The sequence below is a fragment of the Vigna radiata genome, chromosome 7 (assembly GCF_000741045.1).
Source record: "Vigna radiata var. radiata cultivar VC1973A chromosome 7, Vradiata_ver6, whole genome shotgun sequence".
Lineage (NCBI taxonomy): Eukaryota > Viridiplantae > Streptophyta > Magnoliopsida > Fabales > Fabaceae > Vigna > Vigna radiata.
In genome coordinates this window covers 5019925-5047737 of record NC_028357.1, presented here as the reverse complement: position 1 = coordinate 5047737, position 27813 = coordinate 5019925, and the positions used below count along the sequence as shown (strand labels likewise).

Below are 27813 nucleotides of genomic sequence, written 5' to 3'. Positions count from 1 at the left end.
TATATATATATATATTTCTAAAAGCATACAACAACAGCCTTGATAGCCTTGGACGTGTTTCTGAAATTCTTTAGGAACATTCTTGACAGAAAGCCTACCATTTAAAAGTTAATAAAAATATTGAAAGGTTTTTCTTTTTAAAATAAGGTGCAGGAAAATGTCATTTAAATGTAGTAAAAGGACCATAAATAATTGCAAATCTTATATTTTGACAAATATGGGTAGATAGATCCCAAAAGTGGTGATATTTCTGTCAATAAGTAATTGTAGAAATTAAAATAAAATCTAAACTTTTTGAAAAACATCTTATTTGCAGGAAAATTTATGAGATTGTTAGTACTGAAATAACAAGATATTATTCACAAAACCATATAAAACTGATAGGTTTTCTACATGGTGGATAAACCAAATTCTACTCCAAATTAGATTTACCCAATTTAAAATGTATGGAGATAATTTTAATTTCATGTTATAAAGTTATAATAAAAATATTTCAATTTAAAAAGCATGAAAGTGTAAAATGATATATCAATTGACATACTAAAAAAAAATTGAACTGTTTTCAAATGCATATATTGCTTATTAAATAGATATAAAAAAATTCAACAATTACTATATCATATACCCTAAAAATATTTTTTCCAAAAAGAGAACTAATATTTATTTTATACTTATAATCAATAATGTCTCAATAGTTATATATATTAGTTTTGTTAAAATATTAAACAACATTAACACAGTACTTTAATTACTAATATTATTTGTTATAAAAGACTTAAACAATTAATAAACTCTAAATACAATTACAAGTACTGAATAATGATTTGAATCAATTTACAAATATCTTTCTTCAAAGTTTGCAGTTTTGAAATATGTAAAGTGATATGATGAAACTGATATACAGATATTCTGGTCCCAATCCAAGAAAAGAATGTGATATGTGTTTGTGCAGGGAAATTGGACCATTGAGTACACCAGACTCAAGGCAAAGATTGACCTTTTGCAGAGAAACCATAGGTATATCATACAAGATTCTTGTACTTTATTTGTCTTATTATAAAAGAAGACAACAAAAACATTATTATTTCATGGAAACCCTTTCTTCACACAGGCACTATATGGGAGAAGATTTAGGTTCAATGAGCCTAAAAGAGCTTCAGAGTCTGGAGCAGCAGTTAGATACTGCTCTCAAACAAATTCGTACCCGCAGAGTATATAAAACATACAACTATTTTTAATTCATGTGCTTCATTGATACTGAATATGATTATGCATAGTAACTATGTATTATTATACATTTAATAACAGAACCAACTCATGTACGAGTCGATCTCGGAGCTTCAGAAGAAGGTACTTGCTCAAATCTTGTCACATCTTTATGTAGGTCTCTGTGTCCTAAAAGGTTGTAACGGTTGCATCATATAAGTTTCAGAGACCAATCTTGTTGATTATGCGTGTCCCTCTGGACAACCTGACATGTGCTCTACTTGTGTACTTTGACAGGAGAAAGTTATACAGGAGCAGAATAACATGCTTGCAAAGAAGGTGATCACCAATACTTATTCTTTTTGCATAACTTTTTAATTTTTCCCCTATCTGACATAACATAATATTTCAATATGATTTTCTTACTATCACATCCTAAAACTTCTCAAATTATGAAAATCAAAAGTTTTCATTATTTTCTTCTTTAGATACCATCTATATAGAGTAGTGTGTATGAATTAGTTTCTTAATATTCAAATTAACACACTTTTGCAATATATTTGTAGAATGATGTTCACTTTTAGAACTTTTTGGTTTTTGTACTAAATTGTAACTAAACCAACTTAATGAATTGTTAAGTGCAGCGTGATCAACATCAAGAAATAAGCAGGTTTGTATCTGTTATATCTAAGCATAACCATTTGACCAATCCTAAAATTTTAGGGTTTAGGGTTTCATTTTGATCAACACATACCCTTCTGTCTTTTATCATGATGTTACAAAGTCTTCATCTGCTCCTGAAATTATGAGGAAAATGAGATCAATCACTTCCTGTATTGATTTTGACCAAACAAAATATATATATATATATATATATATATATATATATATATATATATATATATATATAGCCCTATTTATTTCATGGAAGGACTATGTATATTCTTCATCTATGTAGCTTAGAACCCTAACATATGCTGAAGTATCTGTGTGAATTGAGATCAGATAAAGGAGAAAGAAAAGGTTGCAGCACAGCAGGCACAATGGGAGCATCCAAACCATGGAGTTAATGCATCTTTCTTGCTACCTCAGCCACTTCTGAACATGGGGTGAGTTTTCCATAACAACATATATAATATTTTATGTTGTGTCTTTGTTATAGTTCATATTTTAACTAGGATTATTCTTCTTCACTGTTTTTAACTGATAGTTAATGTTATTATTATTATTATTTTTTTTTTTTTTGCAGTGGCAATTATCGTGAGGAAGCACCAGAAGTAGGAAGGAATGAACTTGACCTCACTCTGGAACCCTTGTATTCCTGCCACCTTGGATGCTTTTGAAAACATTCAAAAAGATGGGTGATAATTATAACTATGTGGTAAGGCATTGGACCACATGTTTGAGGGCTTATGTATGATGCCTCTTATGTTTTGTGGTTTTTCCTAATCTGAAGACATTAATATATATTGTGTTGTAAGTCTGTAACTTGTTCCAAGACCATACATTCTTAAGTCAAACCTTATATATATATATATATATGTACTTAAGTTGTTCCAAGGAACAGGTCTTACTTATAATGAAATTTGAAAATTTTGTAATTGGGTAGCATTTCTTTAAAGAGAGTAATTTTTTTACCATGCCATTGTTATCCATGTTGATCTGATAAGGTGCATGCATGTTCAGTTTTTTTATTAAAAAATAAAGTAAATATTCAGTTTTTTAAAATGTATGGTTTATAATGTTGCTGTGAATTTTTAATTTGGTGCATTAATTGAAAAATGTTCAGATTTATGGAAAGTTATTTGCCTTATATTATGAGACAGGTATTGATTAAGATATATAAATGACATTCACATATACATGCATTTTTCTTTGAAGTATGGTTTTTGAATAAATTTAAGTTTTCTTGTAATTTTTTTTTTTCAAAATCTAATGTTAATTAGTGTTATATTTTATAAAGGAAAACACTAGAATATGTAGTCATTTTTCACTTGTCATTTTGATTCAATTTTTTTCTTTTTTTCATTAGTCCAATTTATTTTATGATGAACTGTCATACTCTTTAGTAGGAATGGTTTCTTGATTTGGTCTCTTGGTTGAAATTATGTATTAGGGATCTTTCAACTCAACTTTTCAAGTGTACAAAATATGCATGTACAGTACTTTCATCTTTTTAGCTGTCAGCTCCTTTATGCTTTTTATTAGTAAAATTAATATCTTTCCACTTTTCTATACCAATACCTAATAAAAAGCTAATCTTTTATTTAATTTTTTCTAAACTATTTCATATTTTAAAATAAAAATATATTTTATTGATGTTGAAGTGTAAAGTAAAAATTAGAGTGTATATTATCATCTTTGTTTTCCTATCTTTCACTATGCAAGCAAATCTATGAATATATTTTTCCATGCAAAAATAAGTCTAATATTAAAATGAAGTAAACGGGCTGTTCCTATATTCTATAGTCTATTAAGTAATTGTACTCAATTGTGGGAGTTTTATATCGAGTGAACAAAAAAGTTATATAAAAAATATGAAGTGAAATTATATTTAAAGTGTGTGAAATAAAGTATTTTTATCATTGAATAATTAATAAATTACTATCATGATATATTTTGAATTCAAACAAGAATAATATAGTTATAGTTTATTTTAACAAGTTATCTCTTATTTTGGAGGTACAAGTGATGAAATATGGGAGTTTTCTTCTTTAGGTTTTTAAAAATCATATAATTTTTTAGTAACTCGATAATAATAAATAGATGTAAATATGATATAATAAAAAAATTATTTATTTGATTAAAACATTGTTATTTATTAATTATTAGTTTTAAATATTCTAATAATTGATTTTATACTTTTCTTACTAATTTAAATAAATAGAAATATGTTTGTCTTTTTATTTTTATTCATTCAGAGAAATAATCTTTTTTTCTTTACCTTTTATATATTTTTACTTATGTAATTATTTTTTAATATTTCACTTTTCATTTAAATCTCATCCTTTGAAGATATCAAACCTTTGATATACTCTTGCTTCTGAACCCTCATTAATTTCAGAGCTAATTAATGACCTATGTGGTCCTTCTTCCTTAGATTTGGTCTGTCTGATAAGTTTTCTTTTCTTTTGTGTTTTTCTTTCTGACAAAGAATGGTGATATTGAAGAATATAGATTAATTATTTTAATTAAACATTTGGTTACAAGGTGCACAATGAATCCCTATGTTCACCCAAACATAATAGTTTATGTTATTATAAAAGTTTACAGTATTAATCACATTTCATTATATCAGTCTAAAGAAAAATAAATTAGAATTTCAAAAGAAAAAAAAAAGAAAAGATTATCTTAAACGTTATTAGTTATTAAGCCAATCAAATGTCTCCTCAAAATAATAAAATAAAAGGAAGATAAGAAAAAAAGGCTCTAGGTAATTTGATAAGGCCATTCAATAGATTAGATTAGGCTCATATTAGATTACGATAAAATTTATAATTATATGTCTAAAAAAGTAAATAAGAAATCAATATGGTAAGGTTAGAAGAATATTTTATTAATGATTTATTTTTTTAAATCAAATAGTAACAATTTTACTTTTTTTATTTTATTTTTATTTAACCAAAACAATGTACTTAATTTTTTTTTATATATTTTTTGTATATATTAATCTTACTTGTATAATTTCTCTCAAATCCATGGAACAGTAAAAAAAATTTGAAAAGTCAATCTTGATTTAAGCAAAACCTTGATTTGGTTGGAGCATTAGGAGTAGGAACTTGGACCATCCTCCTAGTAACTCAACCAGCTTTTTTCTTAGGACACTAAGAAGGTCAGACCTATGGTTTAGACTCTGGAAAATGACGCATGTAGCTTGGAAAAGACCAAATCAGTTAATTGTGTCTACTTTCAACACAGGCATGCAAATCTTTCCCGTTGTTTATACACAAATACCACTCCTTATATTATTAGGTTAAGTTTCATCTTTTTATTAGTTTATTTCATTCTTTTGTTTTTTTGAGAGACAAAAGTTTAAAATTAACTCTAATAATTTAATCTTACCATTGGTTAAAAAAATTCTTTTACAAAATACAATAATTAAAAACTATAAATTAAAAAACTTGTTTTCATTTCCTACCTAAAATCACATTTTATTGTCTTTTATAAAATAACAGAGGAAAAAAAAAATAAGAAGGAAAAAAAAAAAAAAAAGAGTGTTAGGTCTATCCAGGAAAAAGTTCACCTAAAAGACATAATACCAATGAGATATGGGTCCAACCACGTAAGGGTTGATATCACTTTTTAATCAAAACTTTGAGACAATAGATTAATGATCTTTCATCTTTAGATTACTTTTTTATTTTTATCTAATGTGAGACTTAAACTTATATTTGGATTCCCAACCCAAAATTCACATTCAATAAAGTTTTAATATACAATTATATAAAAAAAATGATAAATTATGACTTTTTCATAAATTCATTAAAGAACAATGCACAAAAAAAATATAGATCATTACATATAGAAATACAAAAGAAGCTCAAACAAACTACTTCAAAGAAAAGAAAAAACCAGTATAATCCTAAAGTCTCATTACTTTCTTTTTCTTTTTCTATTTGTTAGAATTAAAAGTGACTTTTTCTATTTTTTTTTTGGTCTGTATGTATATATATTGATATTTGGTTAGTACTTTGGGAATGACACAGAGATGAATGATGGATGAGTGCTACTTTCCTATACTGTCTCAATGTGATCCCATTAGTTTGTGTCAATAACCAATGATGATCTAAACTGAGTTAATTGCTGCTTATTAAACAAATGGGCAATTAAGTGCTATTCATTAAGACTCTCATACTATTCCCAATTTTATCTTTAAAAGTAGATTTTTCTTGAAATTGATTTCAATGCTATCTCTGGACATGTGTAAAGAACAATGTTATTTGTTGCTTACCAGAAGTATGTAAATATGACTGAAAAGAAGAAAATAATTAAGATAATTGAATTTGGAAAGAACAATAAATAAATTTGGACTTATTTAGTATTCGCCTCCTACTTAAAAATTTTATATTTCAGTCTTCAGTTTCATTTTTTAGGTTTTGATTTCTACTACCATCAGAACCCTTGTTTGCTATAGTATGGAGACTGAGAAACTAAAATAAAATAAAACTACTTCAAAACATTACTAACATAAAATTGCAGAGGTTAAAATTTATGACGAATTATGAGGACTATGTCAATTTTATGAAGTACAAATACAGGAACTAAAATTATGTTTAAACCAAGACTTAATCATACTTGGGAAATTCTATATACATATATAACTATTTCAATGGCGTTTCAGAGTTGAAGCTTTCTACGTTTTCATCGTTCCAGTGACAAAGCTATAAAGCTAAGTAACTGACGTAGAGAGGGTATTTACAATGCAACTTTTATGCAAGGGTTCAATGCTTTTACTTGCTAAACTAAGGTCAAACTTGTTCTAAGGTGAAACTTTCTGAAAGTCTACTAAAGTTTGCATCTTCATCATTTTTTTCCTGTACAAAATGAAAAGAAGAAGGTTTAATTCACAGTCTCAAGAATAAGACTTAACCATGCCGAAGTTAGCAAGGGATCTGGATTTGAAAAGACCACCAAAAAGGAATCTAGTTGGAGAATCTTGAGGAGCAGGTTTCAACTCTTCAGGTTTTCCCTTTACTTTGAGTATTGTATTGCCAATTGCTTGGCGAATAGATTCTATGGTTTTGGACTCAACTGGGCAACCTGAAGCCCCTCCAACATAGAAGGTGTTAACAGCTTTGCCTCCTTTGGTTGTCACCTCTGCCCTTGTAACTGTGAGGCTGTTCTCTCGGATGATACGTGTGACATCAGATAACAGTCCAACTCTGTCTGTTGCGCATAGTTCTAGCTTCAAACCCTGAAGAAGCAAGAAACAAATTATTACTCTTTCTTACTAAACAAAACTAACCAAAAGAAAAGTGAAAAGATAAACATGCCAAAAATGCATGACTCACATTTGTATAATAAAGGCTAGTGGACTTTCTCGACTAGAATATAAAATTAGTAAAATCATACAGAAAATGACAATAATTTCAATATAATAACACAATAAGGTGGAGGAAGAAACAATTGCTTAAAAATTGTTTACATCATGCGTTGTTAAGTCATAGAAAAATCTACAACCAGAAAGTTATCTAATTTCATTCAATAGTAGTAGTAAATGCGTGACTGGTGCCGTGTAACTGAACATAATTGCCGATCACTGTCATGGGTAGAGGGATTAGTGAGTCAGAAAGATGTAAACAGTTGATGGAAAAGTAATGTTCTTAATCATATACTAACAAACACAAGAATTGAAAGAATGGTTTTATAGGCATTTTTCTGACCAGAAATCAAAAGTAAGAGATGATAAGTTCAGTAATTAGTCCGTGTTCACCTCTGATACTCTTCTTTTAATAGCAGCTTCAAGACATTGTATCACTCTTTGTCTCTCTGCATCTGATTTTACAGGGGATCCGTCTATGTGCTTGATGTAATATTCCTAAATTTAAATCCACAGAATATTTACCTCATCCTTTGAGGATTATAATGTGGCTCACACACTCACACACACACAACAAGAGATACCTGATAAGCATCTGGCCCTTTAGAATCAATACTTGCATGGAAAACCACATATTGCATGTCTGTCAAAGTGAAAACTATGTCAAAGAGAAGTTTTGCCCTGTCCTTACATTGGATAGTAACTACAGAGTAATCGCTATCAGACCAATTCACTACAGTCACTTTTGGTCTACTTTTCTCATCAACATCCTCCTCCTCCTCATCAACTCGTTCATAATCCCTATCAGCAAACATCATCTGGTGAAGCCTTCTCTCAGTATGGTTAACTTCTTTAGTGACTACGCTGCTAGATCCCCGGATTTTGTTGCCACCACCCAAGACATTGCATAAAAGCTCCTTAATTAGAGAGAGCCTCTGGGGATCAGTGATAGCAGAACCTGTTTCTTCATCAGTTACGTGCATCACAGCTGCTGCACGGGTATTGTGAGTCCACACCTCTGCATTCACTATGTTACACTTGAGATTGGTTAGCACAGCACTCACTTCTGAAAGCAGCCCCGGCCTATCACTTCCCAATAGCTCTACTGCAGTGTGCTCCATAGTTTGTGTGACCCCAACAGATCTCATGGAAGACATAAAGCAGGACTCCGGGCCTAGAGACTACAACAATAAGTTGCAGTAACCTTCCAAGTCAATGAGTCTATACATAAAAGGTATAATGAAAAAAAACAAAAAACTTATGTTTAATAACAGCAAAGCAGACTAACCTTTCGAATGTACTCCAGAATAGCTTCATCTGTAACCTTCTTTCCATCATGGTCAGTGACATTAAAAACTGGCAAAACATTAGAAACACCAACCATTAATTTCCCCGCAAAATGAGTTCATTATGTACACATGCATCCACAGTGACACGCATTACATACACTATCACAGAAATTAATGCAAACAAAAAAGTTGTTACCATCCATGAACCATCCTCCATCTGAGGATATATAAGCTTTTGTTATTGTGAGGTTCAGATCAGTGAGAATTTGTACAACTTCAAGAAGTATTCCATGCTTGTTTGCACTATCAACCTGCAAAGGTAAATTCAATTCCATTACCCACAAATAGAAGAGCCGTGAAGATAAAGGAAAACGGTGAATAGCCGAGAAAGAATCCCTCAAAAAGAAGAAGACAGAACATATTCATACCCGTATAACAGTGGCATTCTCGCATGATTCATTATCGATTACAACTCTGACAAGACAAGACAAACAACAAGTGGACAAGGATAAGAAGAGGAAGAAGTAAGTTTTAAGGAAAGAAAGGTTTTATTTCATCAAATAGGTACTATACCTGGGCGGATTCATTCTTCTGAAGAGTTTTTCATATTCATCGTTCATGTAGCGAGAGAAGTTCATGTTGACCCCGGAAATGAAAGCTGCACGAAAATTGGTATCACAGATTAATCATCATAGAGAAAGTGGAATTGGGAAGGGAAAGAGAACGACAAAGTTAGTGAAAAAAAATTAGAACCACAAGAAGAAAACAATCAAAAACTCAAAAGAAAGGATTACAGGACTCAAGAGTTAACTCATCAAGCAATATGGGAAACTGAGAAAAGAAACAATCATCACCACAGAACGACGAAGCTATGGAAACACCCACAAGCCAAATCAGAGTAAAGGAAAAATCTTTTCACCAACAAAAGAAAAGGGTGAAAGAAAAATCTATCAAAACCAAAAGAATTCCACCAAAACCATGATCAAGAAAGATAAGAATTCACAATCGCTGCATCAATTTCTGAGCGACTACACAGAAATTAACAAAACATAGAAGGCCCAGGTTAAAATTAATAAAAAGAAAAGAAAAGATGATAAATTTAAGAGGAAGACAAAAGGAAATGTCACCTACCCATTACAGCGGGTGAGTTTTGGTGCTACACCTTGGTTCTCTGAAGATGATAAGCTTTGAGGATGTGTTACAAAGGAACATAACATAGGTGTAGGAATAGTTTATGTACACAGAGTCATACACCAACACCTCAACCACATCGAATTTGATCTTCTAATGTTGCTTTTAGTTACGCATAAAATAACTAATTAATTAAATTATTTTCTTAAATAAAAAAGAAAAATGTTATGAATGAAAACCTTCCGGACATATGCTTCAACACCTGCAACGGCCATCCAAAAAGAAAAGGCAGAGTTTTTTGTTATCCCTTTGTGTCTATCTTCCTTCATTCACCCACTGCCATCTCCGAAATTCGCATTCTCCCAAACCTAGAAAAAAGAAAAGGAGGCGCATGTTAGAGAGAGTGAGAGCCAAGGTATGTGGCGTGTTCTAAGGTGCGCACGTGGGTGTTCAATAACAATAATGGAAAGAATTAACCACGTGTGTTCCAAGCTTACAGGGAAAAGTGGATACTGAATTATGCATGGTGGAGGAGCATCTCCAAACCCTTGTTTGTTCGGTATACCCTATACTTAGGCCATTTTATTTTTTACGAATTAGATTATACCACCAAATAAGATTATTCTTTTTCCGTAAATAGTAATATTTTTTTTAAAAATTACTTAAAGGAATCTTGCCAGTTCATTTCCCACGAGAAAATTCAATTTTTTGGAAGCCAGATTTCTGTAATTCAGTTTCTGAAAAAGTTCTCTATCTTTTCTTTATTCTGTTAGGGATGGGTAGAAAATTTCACTACTACAGGTTGGAATTTAGTTCTTGAAAGCCAAATTCAAACCTCTATGTTACCGAAATTCAGTTTTTGGATGAAAGGAAGGTTTTAATTAATTTTTTTTTTTTTTTTATGTTTTGTAGTATAGAGAGGAAAGGAAAAATGAGAAAAAAGAGTTAAAAAAATTGTAAAAGGAATTGAAAAATTTAATCAAAATCAAGAAGAATAAATTTTAAATATTTGATAGTGAGGAAAGCTTATCACTTTTATTTAATACAAGAACACTTCGTGGTATATTTTTACATTTATTATTTAACATAAAGTATAAAGGTAAAATAATTGTAAAAATATAAAATTTTGTATTTTTTTAAAAAAAAATTAAAAAAAATTGTATCAAATGAAAATGAATGTAAAAAAATTAAATATATCAAATAATCATTTTTCTTAATATAAAACTTGAATTTAACATTTAGAATTAACAATATTTGAGAACACTTTATTAACTTGTAATGTTTTATGTTAGAAGTGGGTTTTAGGCCTAATTCAATCCCACAAAACCGGCTTGTAAGGTGAGGTTTGCACCTCACTTATATATTATAAATTAGCCTTATTTCTAGTGGTTGTGAGACTTCCAAAACACCCCTTTCACGCTGAGGTATAGACATCTCGTGCGTGATAGTAGAAATTGGATGGTCCAATAGCGGCCCGACAATGGGTGGAAACAGAAATGCCCACTTAGAACTCGCTAGGATAAGCTTTAACCATGGCTTTGATACCATGTTAGAAGTGAAATTTTAAGCCTAACTCAACCCTACAAAACCGGCTTTCCACCCGTTATTGGACCACTCATTAATATCTAGTCTGACGCTCGATATGTATATAGCTCGGCGTGAGGGGGGTGTGTTGGAAGTCTCACATCGACTAGAGATAAGGCTAATTTATAATATATATATATATATATATATATATATATATATATATATATATATAAGTGAGGTGCAAACCTCACCTTATAAGCCGATTTTATGGGGTTGAATTAGGCCTATGTAATAGTTCTTTGTATTGAAACACCAAGTACAATTTTAATAAAAAAAATTGCAGACTTTCCAAAAAAAACAAAAACAAAGAAAAGAACACTATACAAATTGTGTTAACTCTTGTTACTTTTTAATATACCTCTTAGTGCTTTGTTATTTTTATTAGCTAGTGCTTTGTAAGGTTAGGAATGAGAACGACCTTTTTCAGTTTTGGACACACCAATTTGGAAAAAATAATTATGTTGCAAGTTTGACAAATGATTATTTTCAAACATAATTATTTATTCCTAAAAATATGCAAGAAATAAATAACCTTAATTTCCTTATAAATTATATTTAAAAAAAATTGTGGTAGAAGAGTAAGCTAGTGTGTTTATCATATGAATGAATCATGCTAATAATTTTTTTAGATGTGAAGTCAGAAAAATTGATTATACACTTAAAAAAGAAAATAGAGAAAATGATATAAAGGTTTAATAAGGTTAGGTAAATGACCTAACAGTGAAAGAGAAGTTGTTTGTATCTATATTTGAACGACATTCTTTCTTCCATTCAATATCCCTCTCTTAAACACATTGAATTTTTTCTATTGTTTTATGGTTGGGTCCAGGTTTTTTTTTTCTGCACCTCCAATATTAAATGAAAACATGTTTACTGTACGTTGTTTTATTTATTGAACTTGAAATTCTCGAGTCAATTTTCTTTCGTAAGCGTTTTTCTTTTTTTCAACAATTTTTGTTGGTTATAATTTTTGTTCATTTGAAAGATGATGTTTATTTTTAATATATTTTGCATCTATCAAATTTCGAAATTTTATTTGCAAAAGTATTAATCGAATTTTGAAATTCAATTTAGGAAACTTATTAGATTTTAAAATTCGGTGAAACTATCTCTCAAATTTTAAAATTATGTAAAACTTTTTCTTCGATTTCAAAATTTTGTAAAGGTTTCTCCGGATTTTAAAATTTAGTGAAGGTTTCTCTTGATTTCGAAATCTGGTGTTGTTTTAATAAGATTGGGTCAACCCAATAGTAAAGGCCCAATACCTTTATTCAGAGGCAGCGAATGAAAAAGTCTCACTCTCGGGAAGTTTCCTTCGTACAGAGTTAGGTGAGTGAGACAGCACCTTCGTGTGGGAGAGAAACATCTGAGAAACGTGATCTGCTCATCTTCTCTGCAACCCGATGAAGGTAAAGCGTATAGTGCGGTGTGAAGAGAAGAAAGGAACGGTGAAGAGAGGAAGAACGTCGAAAGTCAGTGGTAAGCAAAGATTTCTTTCATCTACGCTATTATTGAGAAGAATAGGAAAAACTGTAAATGTTGTTGTTGTTGTACTGTTTCTCGTTACAAAAATAAAGGGAAAAACTCTATTTATAGAGTTTATGGGATAAGGGAAAAACTAAACACAAAGAGGTGGGATTACTGTGTAATAACGGTAATCCACCGAATAATTATCTCCAATAGCCTCCCCTCAAGCTGGATGATGTATTGTCCTCAATCCAAGCTTGGGAACAACGGATCTGAACCGAACGTGATGAGGGAACTTGGTGAAGACGTCGGCGAGCTGTTCATCTGAACGCACTGGGAGAAGATGCAGAAGACCAGTTTGTATTTTCTCACGAACAACGTGACAATCAAGCTCTATATGCTTGGTCCGTTCGTGAAAGCTCTGATTGTGAGCTATATGTCTGGCGGATTGATTATCACAGTAGAGAGCTGGAACTCCAACTTCCTGCGCTTGTAGATCTTTCAACAGATAATAAATCCACTGAATCTCACACGTAGCAGCTGCTAGAGCCCGGTACTCTGCTTCTATGGAAGATCGGGAAACAATTCCTTATTTCTTGGATTTCCATGAAATGAGGGAAGATCCAAGGAAGACACAAAAACCTGTAGTTAACCTTCTAGTGGTTGGGCAAGTTGCCCAATCAGAATCACTGAATGCCTTTAGATGCACAAGAGAGTCAGCCGAGAAGAACAACCCTTCTGAGGGCTTGGACTTTATGTACCTAATTACATGTTGAACAGCCCGAAAATGATGTTCAGTTGGTGACTGCATAAATTGACTTAGGAGATTAATAGAAAAACACAAATCAGGTCTAGTGTTAGTGAGATAAAGCAACTTCCCTATCAATCTTCTGTAGGAGTTAGGATCCTGCAAGTAGTTCTCCATTTTGTACAGAGAACTTGTATCTCTTAGGAAGGGAGTTGTGCAGGGCTTGCAGCCAAGCATCCCTGTTTCCTTAAGAATGTCTAAGGCATATTTTCTTTGAGATAGATGAATTCCTTTCTTAGACCTTGCTACCTCTAGACCAAGGAAATACTTAAGCTCTCCTAGATTTTTGATGTGAAATCTGTTGTGCAAAAGTCCCTTTATACGGTTGATTTTTGTCATGGAATTTCCTGCTAATATAACGTCATCAACATAAACAAGTAAAGCTGTAAAATTAGCATCCACTCCTCTGGTAAAGAGAGAATGGTCAGACTTTGACTGCACATAGCCAACAGAGGTGAGATATGTGGACAATTTCTCAAACCACTGCCTACTAGCTTGCTTTAGACCATATAGGGACTTAGTAAGCCTGCAGACTTGACCCTTTTTATCAACATTAAGTCCTGGAGGTGGTTCCATGTAGACTTCTTCTTTTAAATCTCCATGTAGAAAAGCATTATCCACATCTAGTTGGTGCAGAAACCATCCTTTAGAGGATGCTAGTGCAATGAGTAATCTAACAGTAGTGAGCTTAGCAACAGGAGAAAACGTATCTAGAAAATCTATCCCTTCTTGTTGAGTATACCCTTTTGCCACTAGTCGTGCTTTATGTCTTTCTATGGTGCCATCGCTTTTGTACTTAATTTTGTATACCCATCTGCACCCTATAGCAGTTTTTCCCGCGGGAAGTTCTGTCAAATACCATGTATTGTTGTCCTGTAGGGCTTTAATCTCCTTTTGCATAGCTTCAGCCCATTCATTTTTATCTTTAGCCTCCCCATTGGAGTGTGGTTCAGTGTTAGCAGTGACTGCCATAGTATATCTGAAGTGCTTTTCTGTCAAGGAATCACAAGACAATTGCTTAGAAATAGGATAAGGTGTTTTAAGATCATTTCTCACAGTCAAGGATTGGTTAACCTGGTGGATATAATCATTCAGATATCCCGGGAGTCTTCTAATTCTGGCAGATCTTCTGCATCTGTGTTCTCCTTCGTTATCACTAGCCTCACTGCCATTGTCCCCTTGTTCTGTGATGTCTTGTTGAGTTTCCCTATCAAAATGTTCTTGATCATTGTTGGTGACAAAGACGTCCAGGGAATCATTGAAAGAGTCAGTTCTGTGAGTTTCATCCACTTTGGTGCTATTATGTTGATTCCTGTAAGGAAAAATGTTTTCATAGAAGATAACATTCCTGTTTATAAAAAGCTCTCTAGTGTGAAGGTCAAGAAGAATATAACCCTTTGTTCCAGTCTTGTAACTGAGAAAAACACATTTTTTAGCTCTGGGTTCAAGTTTATTTCTGCCATTTTCGAGTGTAGAAGCAAAACACAGGCACCCAAAAGTCTTGAGACTCAAATAGGTGGGGGGAGCATTATAAATGAGATCATGAGGGGTTTTGTTGTTAAGAATAGGAATAGGAAGCCTGTTTATGAGATAGACATCATGACTTATGGCATAGGACCAATAAACTTTTGGTAAATTTGATTGAAACATAAGACTTCGTGTAACATTAAGAATGTGTTGATGTTTTCGTTCTACTACAGAATTTTGTTCAGGGGTTTCAACACAACTAGTTTGATGACTAATCCCATGTGAATCATATAGGCTGGAATACTTGAACTCAGGGCCATTATCAGACCTTATGGTCTTAATCATCTTTCCAAATTGATTCTTAATCTTGATAATGAAATTTTCTAATAAACCTCTAGTTTGTCCTTTATTGTTCATTAAAAATATCCAAGTATGCATACTATAGTCATCTACAATTGTAAGAAAATATTTATGGCCATGAATAGAGGAAATTGAAAAAGGGCCCCATATATCACAATGAACTAAATCAAAACACTCATCAGACACAGAAACACTTGCAGAAAAAGGCAATTTATGTTGTTTAGCAAGGTGGCAAATATCACAAACAGTATTAGTATTTATTTGCACATAAGGAAAATGTTCACATATATGTTTTACAACTTTGTGTCCAGGGTGGCCTAGCCTATAGTGCCACAGATTTATATCAACATGCTTAAAAGAGAAAACAAATTTAGAGACAAAATTCTGATGAGGGCTTGGAAAAGCTTGTAAGTAGTAAAGTCCCTTGTGAGAACTAGCAGACCCAATCATCTTCAATGTGGAATTCTCCTGTATCTAACAATCCTTATAAGAAAAAGTTAGACTACAGTTCAAGTCTTTTATAAGACTTTGAACAGAAATCAAATTGAATGTAAAATCAGGTATATATAGGACATTAAAAATGACAAAATCTTTTGCAAACTGAACAGTCCCTGCATGTTCTGAAGTAATAACAGTGTTATTTGGTAGTCTAACAGTGACTGGTTTTATTTTATAAAATGTTGTAAAATTTTCTTTCTCATGGGTCACATGGTCTGTGGCCCCAGTATCAATGATCCAAGAAAAAATACCTGGCCCATCTTCTTTATCATTCCTTTGCATGTGATTAATTTTGTGCTCTGGTTCATCAGCTTTCTCAATCATTTTGAGAAGTTTCTGCATTTGTTCTACTATGAATGAATTAAAAGTGGCATTGGTGTTGCTTTTCTAAACTGTTTCTGATCCAGGAATACTCTGGCAAATGTTGGCAGAGTTCCATCCCCTTTTTTCTTGATTACTGTCAGTCTTTTTGTACCAAGGTGGGTAACCATGTTTAGAATAACGCTCATCTACAGTGTGATTCATTTTGTTGCAGTATGAACATTGCTTTCCATAGTTAGGATTTCTTCCTCTGCCTCTTCCCTGGCCATGTGGTCCAGTACCACGTCCTTGATTCCTCCAAGGCTGGTCATTTTTCCAATTGTTGCTTCTGTCAGCAGCATTTGCAAGAATTTTTGGTGTTTCAGCAAGTTGATTTTGGGCTGCATCTGGCCTTCCCTGTCTCTCTTGTTGCATAATAAGAGAGAAAACACAGTTTATGTTTGGCAGTGGCTCCATCAAAAGAATCTGAGTGCGGACAGTGTTGTAGTTGTCATTGAGTCCCTTCAGAAAACATATAACATGTTCAACTTCTCTGTATTTTAGAAAGACTTTGGAGAGTTCACAGCTGCAAGGTACACTGCATGTACAATTGGGTATAGGTCTAAGAGTTTCTAACTCTTCCCAAAGGATTTTTAAATCAGTAAAAAATTGGTTGACAGTTCTTTCCCCTTGTTTGATTGAATGAATGTCTTGCAAAAGATCAGAAATCTTGAAATAGTCCCCTTTAGAAAATCTTTCCTTTAATTCATCCCACAACTCTTTGGCCTCTTCAACATAGATCACACTTTCGGCAATTTGGGGAGAAAGAGTCTTTATAATCCATGAAAGCACCATTACGTTGCATCTCTCCCACGCATCAAACAAGATTTCATTGTTTTTGGGTTTCTTGATGGACCCATCTATAAATTTGATTTTATTTTTGGATAAGAGAGCCCTCTTCATACTTCTACTCCAAGAGGAGTAATTTGTTTCGCTTAGGACTTGAGAAATGAGAGTTAAACCTGGATTTTCTCCAGGGTGTAGATAGAAGGGGCTGGCTGGATTGTTGGCAGGATTGGACTGATCTTCTGCCATTGAGAAAGGGAACCAGACAGTTTCAAGAAAATCAAGCAGTTTCAAGAAAATCAAGCAAGAAGCACCAAGAACGGAAAACTGGGCAGCGGAAGTGTAGAGTAAGCTCTTGATACCATAATAAGATTGGGCCAACCCAATAGTAAAGGCCCAATACCTTTATTCAGAGGCAGCGAATGAAAAGGTCTCACTCTCGGGAAGTTTCCTTCGTACAGAGTTAGGTGAGTGAGACAGCACCTTCGTGTGGGAGAGAAACATCTGAGAAACGCGATCTGCTCATCTTCTCTGCAACCCGATGAAGGTAAAGCGTACAGTGCGGTGTGAAGAGAAGAAAGGAACGGTGAAGAGAGGAAGAACGTCGGAAGTCAGTGGTAAGCAAAGATTTCTTTCATATACGCTATTATTGAGAAGAATAGGAAAAACTGTAAATGTTGTTGTTGCTGTACTGTTTCTCGTTACAAAAATAAAGGGAAAAACTCTATTTATAGAGTTTATGGAATAAGGGAAAAACTAAACACAAAGAGGTGGGATTACTGTGTAATAACGGTAATCCACCGAATAATTATCTCCAATAGATATGTTATAGACTAAAATAAAAGATTATTCTTTTTTAAGTTTGATGGAATTATAAGTAAATTTCAGTTTCATGTCAGATTATTTTTATTTTACAAATGAAATGTACGAGAAAAATTATATAAATAAATTTACAACTCATTAGATTTTTCTCACATGTGATAAATTAATTTAGTGGATTTGAGTGATTAGTTTTATTATCATTGTAAAATCTAATAAAACTAATGATTAACTTAAGAAAAATACGTATATATTTTTAGGATGTGAATATATATATATATATATATATATATATATATATATATATATATATATATATATATAAAACTGGAATTTGAAATATTATTGAATTTAAGTATAATATTAAATTTTAAAATTTTATTAAAGAGTGTACTATATTTTGAAATTAGTTAAACTCTTTATCTAGTTTAACTAAATTTTAAAATATGATATTCAACCCAATACATGAACTATCTAATCCTTCAAACTTTCATGTTTTGATAATTAAAACAATTTGAAGGAGTGATAAATTTTAAATGATTAATGTATAGAAATGTTCTATGCATCAAAGTTCAAGGTTCTAACTTTGGAGGCCCAAAATGCTGTTTTAATTAGTATTTTTTAGCACCTCTTATAAAATAATGCATCCAAGGTGTTATGTATTATGTATATAAAGTGCATTTCATCCAATGTTTGAATTGAAAAAAAAATGAAATGAAATAAATAAAAACTTAACATGTTATTAATATGAAATAATAAAAAATTTGTAAAATGATATGTTTAAAAATGATCAAATTCAGATGTCTACATTACACCTTCGATTAAATAGGGCATCCCATAAAAGCTTGAGTGTCTGCTTATAAAACAACTGTATGATTTTATACACGTCAGAATCTATAATATTGTAAAATATTAATATATATTGTGAAAAAATATTTTCTAAAAACTCAAATTAGAGTTTAAGTAAATTTCAAATTAAAATATAAAAATAGTTATAAAATAGAAGAAAAAAATACATTTCAAAGTAACAAATTAAAATAAGTTGAAGTACAAAAATATAAATTAATTAATTTGATTTTATTTATTATTTTAATTATTTTTTTAAAAGATGCATATATTAATAAAATGTTAACAGTAATCTGTCGTAAAGAAATAATTATTATATAACTTAGATATATAAGTATTACTAAAATATTTATAACATCATTATTTCTTCGAATATAATTCTGCCTATTTCCACATGTATATTTTCATAATTGTGTCAAAAGTTTAATGCATTTTTTTTTCAACTTTTCAACTTTTTTTTATTTTATTTTCCCTTAACTCTCTTGTATTTTATTTTATTTTATTTTATTATTCTGCCTCTTGTATTTTTTGTTTTATTTTTCAACTTTTCCTCAAATTTAGACTTCACACTTTATTTAGATATTTACACTCTCTTAACTCATTAACATCTAATTCACTAAAATAATCATCACATCCGTTTATATCTTTTACATTACAAATTAAAGAAATTCTTGTTTAGCAGTTACTTCATTTTCACTGTTTCTTCTTCATTCTTTTTTCCTATCCTCTTCATTACTTTTTCATCTTTGTTGTCACTTCTTCAGAGATTACTATAGCATAAATTTGTGGGAAAAACTAGATGTGATTAAAAAAACCGTTGACTCAACTCTATTTGAACATCGACCCAAGTCATTTAAGCTTAATTTTTGGCCTAAGTTGTCTCGCTTCGACCTTCGACTTGAAGAGACCTAATTCAACTTAACTCATATCAACTAAGCTTGATCAAATCCAACTCAATTTAATATGAGTTCAAGCCAACTCGACTGATATGGACTCAAGCCAACTCAATTAGACTTGGGCTCTGGCTGACTCGATTCACTTTTAGGTTTTGCATGACTCGAGTCAACCTAGGTCTAGATTGACTTAACTTGACATGAATACATTAATTTTAGATTTTTAAAATCTAAAAAGTTATGCACTTAAGTATGATTCAAATTCAATGAAATGATTCAAATTTAAAATGGAATAATGTGAATTTAAAATTGAAACTAATCCATTTAAATAGACTTAAAATAATATAAATTTAGATAATTATAGATTGAATTCAAAAATTCGTATATTTTGAACATCTTAGCAAAAACATATTGAGTAAGCTTGTGTTTTTAAATATAATTATATTGAAATAGTGGAAAGCTTTGATTAATAATGACATACAACAATGTTAAATTTAATCTTGAATTTAAGTTTCTACTAGTGCAAAAAATGTTTTTGAAATCGTCTAATAAACTTTGGTTTCAAGAAAAAACAAAGTTTTTCGTGACAATTTTGAAATTTTTTGTACAATTATAGGCTTCAACTCTAAAATAATCAAAATCTATAATTTTATATGCTTTAGTTTTTTAAATAATCGAAACATATACTGGAATAGGCTTCAATTATTTAAACAATGGAAGTCTATAGGTTTGCAAATAATTTTAAAAATACAACTAATGGCATTTTTGAAAATATTTACATAACTATAGGCTTTGATATTTTAAATAATTGATGCATATTCGTGTAGGGTTAAAATTTCACAATTTTTTCATTCTTACTAAAACTTTTCCATTTGCATCATTGCATCACTCCTTCATTGCAAGAGTCACTCTCCTCCCTTCCTCGTCCCCAAATGTGAATCATGTTGTGCTTCCGTTGTGGCTCCTCCACTCTTCCCCCCTTCCCTTCCACTCCTCACCGTTAACGCGAACTACGTCTTTGCATCGCCATTGGGAGACTCCCTTTCCTTTCCATTTCGAAAGTAGCTAGAGGTTCGGTCTCTCGTATTGCGTGCTTTTCTTTTTTATAATCCTTTCTTCCTAATTTAAGTATTGCTTAATGCCTTTAATTCAATGTGGGGGTCAGAAGGGGGTGGCTCTATTTCTTGGTGGGGAGAATGGTGGTTAGAATGGTGGTTCTGTTAACTTATTGATAAGCATACCAAATTGTTCAAGTAATATAAAATGGTAACATGTATCGTTTTTCAAGAGACTCGTGTAATACTAAATAATCATAAAATTAATAATGAATATAGACTAAAGAATAGTTCATAAATTAAGATTATGCGCAAGAAGTAATTTGGTAAAGAATAAATGTCGGGACTTTGGGAGTTGAAGACACTTTGAAATGGAAAAATGTCAAAAATGGTATGGAACGACATTGTTGGGGGTATAATTCACCGGCTTCGCTCTCGTGCATATGCAAACTCATTTCCTCTTCACCAAAACACTAAAGTCAACCTACAAGAACAATCAAGCCCTAATCCCTTAGGTGAAATAGTGTAAGTTTCCTCACTAAGAGTAAATCCCTTGAATACATAACAAGCAAACCTTAAGATCTAATGTTTAAGAAAACTAATGGGTTAAGATTCATGCCTATATACTAGCTCCATTAAGTATTTTGTTCCAAGTCTAGGTTTTAAAAGATACTTCCTAATACCTTATGAACCACAAATCAAGCTATGAACGTCCCTATTACAACAAGGAGAAATGAAGAAGGAGAAAGGAGTGCTTTTGCAAGTCCTAGCAAACCTCATAAAAGTGATTTTGTGCCTCCAACCATCAAAAGACCTAATTTCCTTTTAGAACAAGAAGAAATAGGGCTCAACTTGCCACATCAGCAAAGTGCCGCTTAGCACAGGCCCTCATAAACACCAAATTTTCTCTTTGTAACATTGTCGCTCAACAGTGGATAAGGGCACTAAGCAACGTAGCCTCTAGAAAGCTACTTAGCCTCTAGAAAGCTACTGATTAGCGGTAAAGAGGTGGCACTGAGCGCTACTTGGACTTCATGATCTTCCTCCTTCTGTTGTTCTTCCTGTTTCTCTGGGTTGTTAAACTCTATGATTTGGTAGAGGATCTTCCCATCACAAAATTAGATACAAAAAGTGAAGATTAGAGATATAAATTAATAAGTGTAACCCAAATATAGATATTTACAAAAATAAGATAAATGTAAGGATTAAGAAAGATACAAACTAGAAAAAAATTAATTTTGTTAATAAAATATGGTTCAAATAATGATAAAAATTAACATTATTAGATTCTTCCATAGTTTTGAGGTGGAAAATGCTAAGAATATGATGATGGAAAGAAATTGAAATAATAATTTTTTGAAAAAAGAAAATAAGAATATGTTTTAGTTCAAAAAAAGAACTCAAACATATAGTAAAGATAAACTTCAAAAGTCTAAATTCTTACATCTTTTTACCTCTTTACCTCACGTGAATATATTTCTATAAAAGAATCAAAATAAAATTTTCAAAATAACCAATATGTTTACTTAAAAACATAATTTTTTTGCACAATTATATATACTGAATATAGTGTTAATAGTGAGTGTGGAAAGAGAATATAAATTAAGTACGAAGATAAAAAGAAAGTTGTTATTGAGATGGATATTAAACCAGATCCAAATTCTTGTTTCCTCTCTTTGAATGTAATATAGGAATGAATCCATTCCAATTCCTGATCCAAGAAAAAACCAGTGGTGGTGTTCATTACGATTCTGAATTGGTGCATAAGTTTTTTACATCTTTTTAGTGATAAATGTTGAAAACTTCCATCTTTAGTAAAAGTAGATAATATATCTTCCATGCATAATGCAAGTAGAAATGGAAGTTGATGCCTTGCATGCTCCTTTTTCAATAATAAGAGTTTGAGAAATTGACAAGAGATGGTAATGGACCCATGGACACAGTATTGATGAAGATCACATGCATGCATTCAGAACTTTATTGTAAAAGCCAAAACACAGTCAGACAGTGTAGACCAGTACTAGCCAACATGCATCTCGTATCTTTATATTTTTAGTCTGAAGAAATACATATCATTCAACATTCATCCCTTTCTCCATGGACAGCACCGTGTCAGAAAGTGAATCAAGGGTGGTGCCGAATTTCCTTGATGAGAACAGGGAACTGAGCGAAGACTGCAAGGACCTCATAGCCACATTACCATTAGAGAAAGGTTGGGTTGCAAAGCATCTTCACCAGTACCAAGGCTTTTGGCACACAACAAGGCAGCTTCAAGGACTTCTCTCTTGCCAAAACCACTTTCAGGCTCATCACACTGATATCCTCATTGTAACAACTCCCAAATCAGGCACCACTTGGCTCAAAGCTTGGACTTTTTCATTGCTTCACCGCCACAAATATCATCCAACTACACAAAACCACCCTTTGCTCACTCACAATCCTCACTTTCTTGTTCCCTTCTTGGAACTTGATCTCTACCTTGACAAACCTTCACTCCCTGACCTCTCCTCACTTCCCTCTCCAAGGCTCTTCTCCACCCACATCCCCTATGTCTCACTGCCAATATCTGTCACTCAAACATCTTGCAAGATTGTTTATCTCTGTAGAGACCCCAAAGACGCTTTCATCTCCCTCTGGCATTTCACAAACAGGCTCAGACCCCACACCATGCTCCCCAACTCACTCCATGAGGCATTCCACAAGTTCTGCAGAGGGGTCAGTCTCTATGGACCCTTTTGGGAGCATGTGTTGGAGTACTGGCACAAGAGCTTAGAACACCCTCACAAGATCATGTTCATGAGGTTTGAGGAAATGAAACTGAACCCCGAATTTGTGTTGAAGAAACTAGCCACCTTTGTGGGCTGCCCTTTTTCCAGAGAAGAAGAGGAAGCTGGTGTGGTGCAAGAGATTCTGAAGCTCTGTAGTTTTGATAACTTGAGCAACTTGCAGGTGAATAGGAATGGGAAGCTTTCGTCTGGTGAAGCACACCGAGCTTTCTTCCGGCGTGGCGAAATCGGAGATTGGAAGAATCATCTCACTTCTGACATGATTCAGCAACTCAATGCCATCACTGAAGAGAAACTAGCCCAACATGGTTTGAGGTTTTAGAATGATTCTATGTTTATTTACTCATAAATGGTTTTTAACCGTTGTTCTTGTTGTGTTTGCTTTTATTTGATGAATTAGGTAAGTCCTGAATGTAATAAAATTTTATTATTAGACAACCTTATTGTCAGAAATAAAATAGTCGTTTTGTATAAAAAAATTTAAAATCTTAACGTTTTTATTAATTGGAATCTAAAAATGAAAATATAAAATAAAAAATTAGAACCAAAGCAATTTATATCAACCTACAACATCCACAATTGAACTGCAACTAGGAAGTGGAAAAAAAAAAAACTAAATCAAAAGAAAATGTAGTTCCTACTACTTGTGAGAGAAAAACACAGAAAGTTCTACCCCATTATAATAATATCATATTGAAATATTTGCACAAAGAAGACTATTTCACAAGAACTCAACAAATGGTCTTCAAGTTTTCAAGACATCTTCCGTATTAGTAACTAACTTCACACATGGGAAAAAATAGCTTCCATTGTTGTCATTGCATTACACAACACTTCCAAACCACAAAACTCTAATACTTTATTACTTGAGTGAATTAGGAGAAGAACAATTGAGAGGATTTGAAAGTAATTTTTTTGTTGTTGTTTATTTGAATAGATTTGGAGACAAGTGAGAGTAGATTTGGAAGTAAAATTTGTTATAATTAGTATAGGATTTAATTTATATGACAGATTAAAAAATTTACTTCCAAATTCACTCTCACTTACCTCCAAATCTATTCAAATAAACATAAGCTATATTTATCATCAAATCTTCTCAATTACTCTCCTCCAAATCCACTCAAGTGAACAAGGCCTAATGTGACATCTCAATAATATACGGCATGCATATATAATCTAGACGTCATCCACTATAATAAAAGAAAGCAGTTAGAGATGTACTTGAAACATTAAGAGTACAGTCATCCTTGAAATAGCTGAAAATTTAAAACTTAAAGTACTAGAGTGTATATCAAAATAACTTAATTAGTGGAAAGTATTTCAAAAGAGGGTAAAAGAACTAACAGAGTTTTAGAGAATCTAGGCAACAACATCTTTATTTCCTTCCAAAACATGCTCCAGTGAAACCTTATTCTCCTCTGCTCACATCCAAGTGGATGACCATTGCAAAAGAAAGACATACGCAAACATGGTACAAACACAAGCAGTACAAGGGTGAGCTAATTATATAAAATGCATGCATCGTGTCAAACATAGCATATACAAGAGTTAATCTCAAATCAGAACAGATTAAGGCATATATCCTAGCATGTTAATTACTAGACTTGACTCATCCGAACTTTAGAATGAGACTCGAGCTATGGCGGGTCATGCACCCGTGATGACTTATGAAACTTGGGTTCCCCACCCTGCCACATTCACGAGGTTAGTTTGTTTCGCGCCTTGGAGCATACTGGAAGCTTCCGAGCTAAGACCTCCTGCTACTCCTCACCACATGGTCCAATCCTCTCTACGTGAGAAGAAAGGCCATTGGAGCGTCAGGACGACCCCCAAAACTGAGCTCCTACTTTCATTCTAAAAAACTAAGAATCTCACCAAGAGAGTTTACATTTGAAACTACCATAAGTAACCATGAAATCATGTTTCAGCCTTTCCCAATTCACACACCTTTGAATTATAATCACATCACATGTTTAAGCTTTAAAGATGAAGTCATATGTACCAGAGCATGCTCCACAACCACTTTCAATAATCTCAAATAGACAATATTGTCATGTTATCTCAATCACACTACAAAACTCTATAATTTCTTGTAAAAATAATACATCCCCACAGGTAAAATTTAATATCATACGTAATCTTTACTACTAATTTTCTATAAAACAATATTATTTTAATATAATTTATTATCATATTTACTCTCTTGCATCTCTGATATATAATATATTAATATAATATATCTCGTACTTTCTTTTATATATAAATATTATGATAACAATTTATATCATACGTACTCCCTTACATCTTATATATCCCTATTATATTAATATAATATATATCATGCTTTCCTAACTTATATTTCCATATTATTTAATACTATATATATATATATATATATATATATATATATATATATATATATATATATATATATATATATATATATATATATATGTATGTATGTATGTATGTATCATGGTTCCTATTTGTAAACTACTTGTCTAGTTTTCATCATAGTAGAGATCTTACTTTACCCCAATTGGTCACCGGAGAAGGTTCAAATGTGTGAACGCATCAAACTCGCCTTCGGTGCTAGCACATATGAGTAGTCACAACGTACTGGACCAGGCCAGGGCTGCTCTATGATCAGAGATGTGCCAACTCAGGTTTTTAAGTCCTCTCTATCCTACCAACAGAGAAAGGCTCTCAACAAGTTATGATTTAATTATCTAAGTTATTAAAACTGTTCTACAGTGTTCTAGACATCAAATACCCAGTTATATATATCTCCCTTCGCCTCACACTAACCTTAACTACACCTGTTTAATAACCATATACATGTTATCACAGAGTCCTTACTCCAAACCCTCCAACCAGATCAATTTCAACCAAAACAAATTAATTTCAACAGAGATACTTACAAACATAAATTTCCACATGTACCAGTTCAACACCAAAGCATAAATTATTTAAGCACAATTTTACAGTCTCAGTTATAATCATCCAATAAAAATTAAAATCGTTGAACAACTCACCAGTTCAACATTCAACCTGCATATATTTTTATAAAATAAATTCATACAAAAATAATTAGCTCCCCTTACTTGTAAAGCTTAACAATGACTTGTCAAGAATACCCTAGGACCGTACCCACACCGCGTTGAATTTACAGAACCTACAAATCACCAAATTGGTGATAGAACACAATTCTCAAAGCTAGAATGAACTGAGAAGGAAAGGAAAAACGCACAAAGCACATGAACCCAACAAAGTTGCATGCCCTAGCTTAAGAATAGACATAGTTTGTTTCATATCAGCTAGATCAGTATGAATTAACCCTAACAGTTCAGTTTGGCGTTGTACGGAAAAACATGTCTTCTTTGTTATTTTAGATTCTACACATATATCACACTTATTACTCTGTTTATCATGCATATTAATCAATCCTAGTCGTTGTAATTTCATAACATAGGAAGAATTCAAATGTCCTAATCTAGCATGCCATAAATCATACGAGTCAACAATATAAGAAGAAGAAGATGATTCATTGATATTTTCAGAAATGTTAAGTACAAAAAGACCTTGGTCACAATATCCCTTCCCCATAAAAACATTATTCTTTGTCATTACAATCTTGTCCGACTCGAATGACACTTTAACCCCCACTTTTCCCAGTAGTGCCACAGAGATTAAATTAACTCTGATTGATGGCACATGTAGCACATCACTCAAGGCCAGAGTCTTTCCAGATGTGAGTTTGAGAAGAACTTTCCCTTTTCCCAGAACAGGAGTGGTTCTGGAATCACCGAGGTAGACGTGTTCTTCTCCATCCCCTACACTAGTGTAAGAGGTAAAGGCACTTCTGTTTGCACAAATATGCCTGGTAGCACCAGAGTCTACCACCCACTTGCTCACATTGGTCATCAGATTTACTTGAGAAACAACCGCAACAATAATATCATCTCCTTCGGCTAAATTGGCCCTAGGAGGATTGTCATTTCTTGCTCTGCGCCTGCACCGCGGTGCATGATGGCCCGACTTCCCACATACGAAGCAATTTCCTTTCTTCTTAAAGGTGGGGTTAGATCCGTTGGGACGAGATTTTCGAAAATAATTTTTCTTATTGTGATCAGGTTTATGTTCGTACCTTTTTGGAGCAGGTTTGTCTTCTATCACGTTTGCTTTTGCAAACAAAGCTTTGGCCTTTGCAGTAGCACATTCTTTTCTGTTGGTATCTTCAACGATTATGTGAGTGATCAGCTCTGAAAGTGACATTTGCTTGTGTCTATGTTTCAATTGTTGCTTGTAATCAGTCCACGAAGGCGGCAATTTCTCGATCAGAAGCTGTGAGACAAATTCATCTGGTAGAAGAACGTTCTCCGCTTTGATATCTTCGAGCAGCTTGTGGTACTCAT

At 32.5% G+C, this 27813-nt stretch overlaps 4 protein-coding genes across 7 annotated transcripts in view; 2 read left to right on the top strand and 2 right to left on the bottom strand.

Annotated features, from left to right (window-relative positions):
* LOC106767147 (truncated transcription factor CAULIFLOWER A-like) overlaps nucleotides 1-2808 on the top strand; it is a 5234-nt gene extending 2426 nt beyond the window's left edge. Inside the window, exons 3-8 of the mRNA XM_014651982.2 lie at nucleotides 953-1017; nucleotides 1112-1211; nucleotides 1309-1350; nucleotides 1504-1545; nucleotides 2212-2315; nucleotides 2456-2808. Of these exons, the coding sequence (XP_014507468.1) occupies nucleotides 953-1017; nucleotides 1112-1211; nucleotides 1309-1350; nucleotides 1504-1545; nucleotides 2212-2315; nucleotides 2456-2549 (447 nt within the window). The 3' untranslated portion in view covers nucleotides 2550-2808. The remainder of the gene's footprint in view (nucleotides 1-952; nucleotides 1018-1111; nucleotides 1212-1308; nucleotides 1351-1503; nucleotides 1546-2211; nucleotides 2316-2455) is intronic.
* Nucleotides 2809-6473: 3665 nt separating this feature from the next.
* LOC106765379 (ACT domain-containing protein ACR4) lies at nucleotides 6474-10082 on the bottom strand. 4 transcript variants are annotated; one of them, XM_014649972.2, is made up of 9 exons: nucleotides 9667-10082; nucleotides 9109-9193; nucleotides 8964-9009; nucleotides 8732-8846; nucleotides 8535-8602; nucleotides 7831-8427; nucleotides 7640-7744; nucleotides 6838-7120; nucleotides 6474-6740 (listed from the first exon to the last, which is right to left on the bottom strand). In XM_014649972.2, exons 1-9 carry the CDS (start codon nucleotides 9668-9670, stop codon nucleotides 6730-6732), a joined length of 1314 nt encoding a protein of 437 aa, XP_014505458.1. In that variant the 5' UTR covers nucleotides 9671-10082; the 3' UTR covers nucleotides 6474-6729. The 4 variants fall into 4 exon arrangements, with proteins under 4 accessions (XP_014505458.1, XP_014505456.1, XP_022638659.1 ...); XM_014649970.2 differs by having other exon boundaries at nucleotides 6474-7120; nucleotides 9667-9828; nucleotides 9906-10081; XM_022782938.1 differs by having other exon boundaries at nucleotides 6474-7120; nucleotides 9906-10082.
* A 6158-nt stretch (nucleotides 10083-16240) lies between these two features.
* Nucleotides 16241-17248, bottom strand: LOC106765970. Its single transcript, XM_014650733.1, has one exon. The coding sequence runs from the start codon at nucleotides 17246-17248 to the stop codon at nucleotides 16241-16243; it is 1008 nt and encodes a 335-aa protein (XP_014506219.1).
* Nucleotides 17249-22656: 5408 nt separating this feature from the next.
* Nucleotides 22657-24057, top strand: LOC106765969 (cytosolic sulfotransferase 12-like). Its single transcript, XM_014650732.2, has one exon. The coding sequence runs from the start codon at nucleotides 22710-22712 to the stop codon at nucleotides 23718-23720; it is 1011 nt and encodes a 336-aa protein (XP_014506218.1). The 5' UTR covers nucleotides 22657-22709; the 3' UTR covers nucleotides 23721-24057.
* Nucleotides 24058-27813: the final 3756 nt, after the last annotated feature.

What these genes read in the sequence shown, in the direction of transcription:
- LOC106765379 (XM_014649967.2), bottom strand. An exon ending in AAGGGCCAGATGCTTATCAG is followed by an intron (nt 7,745 to 7,830) that starts GTATCTCTTGTT and finishes ATTTAAATTTAG; the next exon opens with GAATATTACATCAAGCACAT. An exon ending in TTAAAAGAAGAGTATCAGAG is followed by an intron (nt 7,121 to 7,639) that starts GTGAACACGGAC and finishes TTGCTTCTTCAG; the next exon opens with GGTTTGAAGCTAGAACTATG.
- LOC106765970 (XM_014650733.1), bottom strand. Translation starts at nt 17,248, where the DNA reads ATGGCAGAAGATCAGTCCAATCCTGCCAACAATCCAGCCAGCCCCTTC.
- LOC106765969 (XM_014650732.2), top strand. Translation starts at nt 22,710, where the DNA reads ATGGACAGCACCGTGTCAGAAAGTGAATCAAGGGTGGTGCCGAATTTC.